Below are 8,696 nucleotides of genomic sequence, written 5' to 3' on the forward strand. Positions count from 1 at the left end.
CCAGGGGGCAGCTCCTGCATTGAGCATCTGCCCCCTGGTGGTCAGTGCACATCATAGCAACTGGTCATTCTGCAGTTCGGTTAATTTGCATATTTGCCTTTTATTATATAGGATGCCCTCATCTTGGAGGCTGTGAAAGCATTATTTCAATTTTGAGTTTCTCCTAAACTCCTTTATTTCATCTTCTAAGTAAAAAACAGTATTTACAATTAAGGTATCTGTCTCAAAAGAATAGAAATTCAATATAATACACACATTTAAATTAAATGATTTGTTTAGGATTTTTACCCTACTATTCTCCAAAAATTAAGAGGCATCTATTTATACATTCATCTATTGGAAATGCCACCACAACACCCATGCATTGATCTTATATAAATTCTATTTTATAAAAGTAGTGGGGGCTTCAGCCAGCATGGCTCAGTGGTTCAGCATCAACCTATGAAGGAGGTCACAGTTCAATTCCGGGTCAGGGCACAAACCGAGTTTCGGCTCCATCCCCAGTAGGGGACATGCAGGAGGCAGCTGATGGATGATTTTCTCTCATCATTGATGTTTCTATCTCTCTCTCCCTCTCCTTTCCTCTCTGAAATCAATAAAAAAGGGAAAGAAAAAAAAAATAAAAGTAGTGGGGGCTGAAGGATAAGGATAGAGTAACTGACTCTTATCAGCATATACCATGGAATGAGCATGAGATGAGAACTATGAATCTGTTTAGTGCTGTGTACTCAAAAAATATAGCTCTACTTAATGAATAATGATATAAGTCAGGGGTTGGCAAATTGTCTTAAAGGGCCAGATAGTAAATAATTTAGGCTTTGCCAGTCATACAATCTTCTGACTATCAACTTTGCCACTGTAGCACAAAAATGGCCAATAAATAATACTTAAATGAATAAGCATGGCAATCACTCAGTAAAACTTCATTTACAAACTACAGGACCATCAGCTCTAGTTTACTTACCTCTTGTTTATGGGACTTTTAAGAATAATTTTCATTTCTATCACATGTACTGACTTTAGAACACACTTCCTATGTAAGGTCCTGCCCTACTCTATTGGTTGGTCACATACTTAATTAACAGGAATAAAAAAAACAGTATCAAAGTCATGAGATATCCTCCAACAGCAAAGGGACTTTAAAATCAAGTTATATTAGACTTAGAAAGTATTACACCAACTGGGACCCTTAACCAGAGGTGGACACAGCCTAAATGCAAACATATACTGCTGTACTTAGAGTATAGAAAATCACTAATATTAAAATTCTATTAAAATATGTACCTGTACAAACTTTAATCAAATCTACAATTTAAGGAGGTGAGTTCATGCAAGTGTTAACTGACACTGCACTAGCATGACCCTCGCTGAGGGTGCTTCCTTAAGAGTGAAGTACCAGGGTGCAGAATTTAAGGTGACACTCACTGTCAGGGTCAGCTCCTGAGAGTGTTGCCGCCTTAAAATCTGCACTGTCTGTACCCTGTCCAGGTGGAGGAGAGTCGCTTTAGGTTGGGTGGGTTGTCTAGCAGTTTTCTTCACAGCACGAGTGCAAAATTTAAGAAGACTCTTACTTAAGAGTCCTACAAATGCAGGATTGGCACTGGCCTGGCCTCCCTCAATTTTGTGCACATAGCACCTCACTTGCCTCAACCTAGTTCTGGCCCTGCTATGCGGTTAACATCAACACAAATTACTTAGTGAACTAAGTCACTAGTCACAGGTATCTCTGAACTAAGCCGCTAGCCATAGATGTCTCATAGAGAGTAGTTCTAGGTATAATCTTAGAGAGCTTCATGTAGTGAGTCATACCATCTTAATAACATATCAATCTTGGTCATTAAGAGTCAAATTTATACCTTGACAAATAAGAAACTTATGTGAACTATGTTCAATATAGTTAAAAATCCCTTTGGGCCAAGAAATAGCAAAGTTTGACTTACCACATTTAAAAAAAGGAAATTAATGTAAAAATATTTAGCACTGGTATACAAGAGCTGAACATTAAAGTCCTTCTCTTTTCCTAATTTCACACTGGAATGTATTGCTAATTAGACTTCACTATACAGATAAGATTACAGACAACATACCTACCACAGGCACTACTTAACCTCTTTCAAAGAATTTTTTTTCATATTTAATTAATACAAAAGTGTTTCATCACCAGAGTTTTCGTTCCAAAGGCTCCTATTTCAAACTCTGTACAGTTTACATTTTCCCTCTCGAAGGGAACTTACCTGTGTGACTAGTGGCTGCAGCAGGGCTGCAGATCCTTTGCCTACACAGCGAACAGCAAATCGAAGGCATCTGCAACAACGCTCTACAATCCGATTATCAGCCCGATGCTTATTTAAAGTCTCAGATAAAACTGGCCATATCTGAGTCAAAAGTGAAAAAGCACAAGAAAGAAAGAGCTGAAAAAAAAAATGCTTTCAAGTTGGTAACATTATATTTGGCTTTCAAATAATTTGGAAAGAGCTTTCATTATAAGAAACACACATGACCTGATATTGACCAGTATATGTATGTATGTGTGTGTGTGTGTGTGTGTGTGTGTGTGTGTATACATGTGTGGAGATTCAACATACTATTCATCACTAAAACACAACTGCTTCTTAAGAGAAGCACAATGACTCTTCAGAACAGGAAGGGGAGCATGTCTAACTTTACTAGAGGACAAAGATATGCATTTTCCTAAACTTTGAACTTCCTAATTTAGGGTGGAAAGAATTAGTACAAGTTACAGAAGAAGAAATGTTTAAAGGCAGTTCCAAGAAGTTGGAAGACCCTAAACAAAAGGACTAGAGTAAAGGAAATAGCATTATTTGATACTATTGAACACTTAAGAACATTTGGTGTACCCACTGTCCTGTAGTCTGAAAAACAAGCACTTCTCCCATCCAGGCCCAACCCTGCTTAGCTTCCGAGATCAGATGAGATTGGGCGTATTCAGGGTGGTATGGCCATAGACTTTAAAGCACTTTTCAAAACATACCTTTTGATCCTCACATTAACCTCAGTGAAAAAAGCATGAAGTATGTTATCAATAGGAAAGCTAAAGCAATGAAGGCTTAATTGGCTTTGTCAAAAAAAAAAAATGTTGCTAGTATTAATCAGGCCTCCTAACAACTCTAGGATTCACACAATCTCTCCCACTTCTTTGGCCTTTCAATGAATTTTCCCATAGCCTGTTTTTTTAAAAAAATCTAAAATCAAAATTATTTATTTGTATGGTTCCATTCCTCTTTTCATTGGTATTTAATCTGTATCAGCAAATTAAAACTTCCTATGAACCTAGAAGAAAGTACCTTCTCACTCTAGTTACCCACAGCATTGCAAGGAAAAAGGAAGAAAGTCTTGTACCACAGACATTTGTTAACACTTACTTCTTGAATGACTTTTTGGCACGGATGAGTCTGTCCATTTTCCACAATGGGATTGGTGTGTCTGCAGAAAGACAAATGGCCCAAATTAGTGAAAGAAGAACAATTTCACCAAGGACCCAGAGCCCTGTCCCTGGTTAGTGTACTTAGTATCATCTCACAAAAACAACAAGAACAACAACAAAAAAAACAGATAGCAAACTTATTTCTAGGACTCAAAACCATTTCCTCTATTGCAGCGGTTCTCAACCTGTGAGTCGCGACCCCTTTGGGGGTCGAATGACCCTTTCACAGGGGTCGCCTAAGACCATCAGAAAACACGTATATAATTACATATTGTTTTTGTGATTAATCACTATGCTTTAATTATATTCAATTTGTAACAATGAAAATACATCCTGCATATCAGATATTTACATGACGATGCATAACAGTAGCAAAATTACAGTTATGAAGTAGCAACGAAAATAATTTTATGATTAGGGGTCACCACAACATGAGGAACTGTATTAAAGGGTCGCAGCATTAGTAAGGTTGAGAACCACTGCTCGATTGCATTCAAACAAACACAAGCAAATAGTCTTAAATTATCCTATTATTTATTGCCACCTTTAAGCAACTTCCACTAGATTCACAGTGGTTATCAACCTTCTGGCCCTTACAATGCCTATTTTAACTTATTCCATATAGGCTTTTATGCAACTATTACTCTACTATTCCAGTTATACCTATGGGCCTCACATATAAATTATGAAACTCAGTAAGCATCACTCTTTGAACATTGTCACTCAAATAGTTTTTTAATCATTAGGCTCCTCTTGACTTCAAAGAAGGATTAATTTCACCAGGTTACTAGAGAGGCTTTATTACTGTTTTGTACCCATAGTTTCACAATGCGTCTAAAAGTATGTATGTGTGGTCCTTGGAATAGCAAGCAGCAGCAGCACCTGGGAACTTATTAAATACTAGCGGCCTGGTGCATGACATTTGTGCACTTGGGGGGTAGGGGTGGAGTTCTTCAGCCCAGCCTGTGCCCATTTGCAGTCCAGGAGCCCTCGGGGGATGTTCAACTGACGGCTTAGGCCCGCTCCCCACAGGGAGCGTGCCTAAGCTGCAGTCAGACATCCTTAGTGCTGCCGCGGACCGCTGCTGCACTCGCCAGCTGTTAGCCCAGCTTTTGGCTGAGTGGCACTCCCCTTCTGGGACCACACTGACCACCAGGGGGCAGCTCCTGCATTGAGCATCTGCCCCCTGGTGGTCAGTGTGCATCATAGCGACTGGTGGTTCTGCCATTGTGTCCATTTGCATATTACCCTTTTATTATATAGGATTATTATATAGGATGTAAATTCTTAGGTTCTACCCAAGACCCAATCAATCAGACAATCAGGGATGGAACCCAGCCATCTGTGTTTTGATAAGTCCTACAGGTGACTCTGAAGCATGCTAAAGTTTGAGAATCACTGATCTAGAGACCAGAATTAATTACATTTTAAAGGGTCTTTTGACACCCTTTCCCTCCCCGGACCATGTCACATGACCCATGGACCCAGAGTGAGCAGACTGGGGAAGGTCAGGTGGGAAGGGCAGACTATGAGTCTCCCCAAGGGACATGTGACCCTGTCTTCCCTGCCTGGGACTCGGGAACCCTATCCTGTGGAGAAAATCCACGGAGGTTCCCAGTTTCTCCCAGGCCATTGCCCACAGTGGCCTTTCAGGTGGACTCTCGAGTGGGACCCCACCAACCCTGAGACCCATGACTTCAGCACCCATGACTGTGCATCACAATGAGGCCTGCCATCACCCAAGGTCACTGCAAGTTGGAAGCCTCAGTCTTCATTGCCCTGCTCTGCGAGTGCTGACGTCACCAGCTCCTGGGTGCTGAGCTCCATTTTAGGAATTTTGCTTCTAACTGATTTGGGTGCACTTATCTTAGTGGCTCAGAAGGAAATGAAGTTTTTTTCCTCCATGAAGTCTTTGATTCCTTAGGGATAATGAAACTATAGCTGAGGGGGTAGCAACCAAATTTTACATAGTGCTTTCTACCTTTCATATCATATTTCTCTGATGTAAAATTATCCGACATAGTGGGTGGGAGTGCAGGATAGGTACAAGTTCTATTGTGGGCATTTTCATAAAATCACCAAAGTATGAAGGTAGATATCCTTTAACTGTGATTTTTATGAATTATCCTTTGTAGATAGTCTTGCACATGTACAATGATGTGTGTGAGGTTTGTAGATTAAGTTGAAACAACCTAATGTCCATCAGTAGGGGATTGGTTCAATAAAGTCCATCCATCCATACAGTTTTTAAAAAGAGTCTTTTGACAAAGGTCCACCAAGAACAAGTTCTTAGAATTTGCCTCTGCCCAAGACTTCAGGCAATGATCTTAATTAAGTATCCTGACAAAGGAGATTATAGGGACACAAAACAACCACTTGCTTACTTCAATACACAAGGGTCTCATTTGTGCTTTTAACCCAAGACAAACATCTAGAATCTCTCTTCTTACCTAAATATTACTGCAAGACGATCTAAGAACACAGTGGGATCTGAGGATATACCATTGCTGGGCTCCTGAGACAACAGCTGAAGAGACAGACATTAACAGTCATTACACATACAAACCTACAGCAAACACTGCAACATATACCCTTACACATCAACCTCTGTCTCAATCTCTGTCTATTTCTGTAAAGTTACTCAAATGGTGCAAACCTTCAATTCATATTGTCAAATTACTTTCTTCCATCTCACTGCATCCTGGCCAAGACTATATTACTAACATTTTAATATATAATCATTGTGGAGTGGAAAACATAATTTAATTTTTTCCATTTATTTGTATTATGATTGAGACATTATCGAAATTATATATTATATATAGTTTATATATGATTATTATGTATTATGTAATCTATATTATATTCACATTCCACTTTAGCTTTATATATTTTTTTTGTTTTTTTTTTCTTTCTTTTTTTATTTTTAGCTTTATATTTTAAGAGATAAGGCAAGTTGTCCCTTATTCTTCTTTCCTAAAATTTCCACCATTATATCATTAGGGGTGAACTTCAGAATCATTTTGTCATGTTCTCCTAAAAATCCTATCAGTATGTTCACTGTTACTGCACTATACTAGTACATGTAATTTGAGAAGAACTGCCATCTTTACATATTCTTCAAGGAAACTTGGTAGGTTATGGTTTTGATTGCTAACTTGAATGGTATTTTTCCCATTACATCTTCTAAATCAGTGATTCCCAAAGTGGGCGCTACCGCCCCCTGGTAGGCGCTGCAGCGATCCAGGGGGGCGGTGATGGCCACAGGTGCATTTGGGGGCGATGAGTAACTGCTATTAAAATTAAAAAAAAATTAATTTCCAGGGGCTGAGTAATATTTTTTCTGGAAAGGGGGCGGTAGGCCAAATAAGTTTGGGAACCACTGTTCTAAATGGTATTACTGACATTAGTGAAAATCTATTGATTTTTAAGTACTTCTTCTGTGCATGCAGCTACTTCAATAGACTTATTAATTTTAAAAACTTTTCAGTTCATTAAAAAAAAGAAAGAAAATTTTTCAGTTCATTCTTTTGGCTTTTCTACATAGATAAAAGATCACATGTAAATAAATAATTTTGACTTTTCCTTTCTAACATGTAAATATGTTAATTTGTTTCATACCCCCTTACTTAACCGAACTCACCTTTTTCAATGCCATAACCTGAACAGAACATAGTTCACTAAGACATTCAGTAATCTTCTCCAACGGTAATCTGGCTAGAACAAGTGCTGTCCCTGAGAGACAAAGGAAGATACAGATGAAGAAAATAAAAGTTGAATTGAGGTTATTCATTGGTCTAAAGCATGTGGTTAACAGAAAAGCCTGACTGGTCCCATTCTTTAAAAAAGATCACTGTTTTTATAAATTGCAATAGCTTATTACTGATGGTCAGTTTTTCTTAATAGCAGCCTATTGGTTTAAAAATGTTTAAATTTATCTCCCCTTCCAATTCCCTAAAGACTTAAAATCTCCTCCACAAAACCAATACCAAAGCTGTTTTTTTAAAAATATTTTTTTTTATTGATTTCAGAGAAAGGAAGAGGGAGAGAGAGGAACATCAATGATGAGAGAAAATCATTGATCAGTTGCCTCCTGCATGCCCCTTACTGGGGATCAAGTCAGCAACCCAGGCACGTGCCCTGACCAGGAATCGAACCCTGACCTCCTGGTTCATGGGTCAACACTCAACCACTGAGCAACACTGGTAGGATCCAAAGCTATTTTTATATAGCACAGTACAATAGCTTTCAAACTTCCCAGAGACTCTGACTTAGTAGGTCATAGAAAACCTTTGTTTCTGATAAGTACCGTAGGCAATTTTTATCATCAGAGAAATTGAAGAAATATAAACATAATATATTTTTTACAAGAATGGGCTGAAATTAGAGATTTAATTCTTTTCTACCATAACAGAATCTATGAACAGAGTTAAAGCATTCTTGCTGGGCATCAATTTCTTTATCTATAAAATGAGTGCTTTGAACAGAATAGTAGTAGTTAAGCCTGTCTCTTTTGTTGTTTTTAAATAGTTGCAAAAGCCCCTTTCCTTACTTTTTCCCCAAATGAAATCTTAACTTGGAGCTCTAATAAGATAGATTTGAAAAGAAAAAAAAGGAGGTAGTTAGGTTAAAGTGGAGACTTGGCCTCCCTCTTTTCACAATGCCCATCAACTGCGGAAGCATCACCCCCCAAACTCAAAGGATGATGTGTTAGACAATGTCCCTTCTAGGCCCAAATTCCTTGACTATCTCTCATCTTCTAAAATTTCATTCAACAAAACAGTAATCCTATCTAATAAAAGAGAAACATGGTAATTAGCCGTACCTCTGCTACCCTTCCCATTGACTAATCAGGGAGATATACAAATTAACTGCCAGCCAAAGTGGCAGCCAGCAGCCAGGCAGCTTGAAGCGAACATGAGGCTTGCTTGCTTCAGTGACGGAGGAAGCCAACGTTCCCCGCCTGCCACTGCCGGCCTCTGAGCTTGCAGTTTGAAACATTGGTACAAATATAGAAGCTAAACAAAACCCCAGAAACCTGCTTTCAGCCAGCCGGGATCTCAGAGCTGGAGTTGAAACAGTGTTTCGATTATAGAACCCAAACAAACCAGATACCTGCTTTCAGCAGCCAAGGCCTCAGAGCTGGAGCCAAGCCTCAGAGAGAAAGCCATAGAAGGTAAATAAATCCAAGAATAAAAAAAAAAAAAAGAAAGAAAGGAGAGGTTTGGAGCTTCAGTCACCCGCCAGCTTG

General features: G+C 38.8%; 1 protein-coding gene across 6 annotated transcripts in view; it reads right to left on the bottom strand.

Moving 5' to 3' along the window:
* Positions 1-8,696, bottom strand: part of TNPO3 (transportin 3) — a 107,164-nt gene that overhangs the window by 24,632 nt on the left and 73,836 nt on the right. For 3 of the 6 annotated variants that reach the window (XM_014541836.1, XM_005868936.2, XM_014541839.1), the window contains 4 exons: positions 7,089-7,180; positions 5,896-5,972; positions 3,384-3,444; positions 2,235-2,375 (listed from right to left, as the gene is read on the bottom strand). In XM_014541836.1, coding sequence (XP_014397322.1) covers positions 2,235-2,375; positions 3,384-3,444; positions 5,896-5,972; positions 7,089-7,180 — 371 coding nt within the window. Of the gene's footprint in view, positions 1-2,234; positions 2,412-3,383; positions 3,445-5,895; positions 5,973-7,088; positions 7,181-8,696 lie in introns of all 6 variants that reach the window. The other 3 variants (XM_014541837.1, XM_014541838.1, XM_014541840.1) reach the window with 1 other exon arrangement.

Source organism: Myotis brandtii, unplaced genomic scaffold (genome assembly GCF_000412655.1).
Source record: "Myotis brandtii unplaced genomic scaffold, ASM41265v1 scaffold280, whole genome shotgun sequence".
Classification (NCBI taxonomy): Eukaryota; Metazoa; Chordata; class Mammalia; order Chiroptera; family Vespertilionidae; genus Myotis; species Myotis brandtii.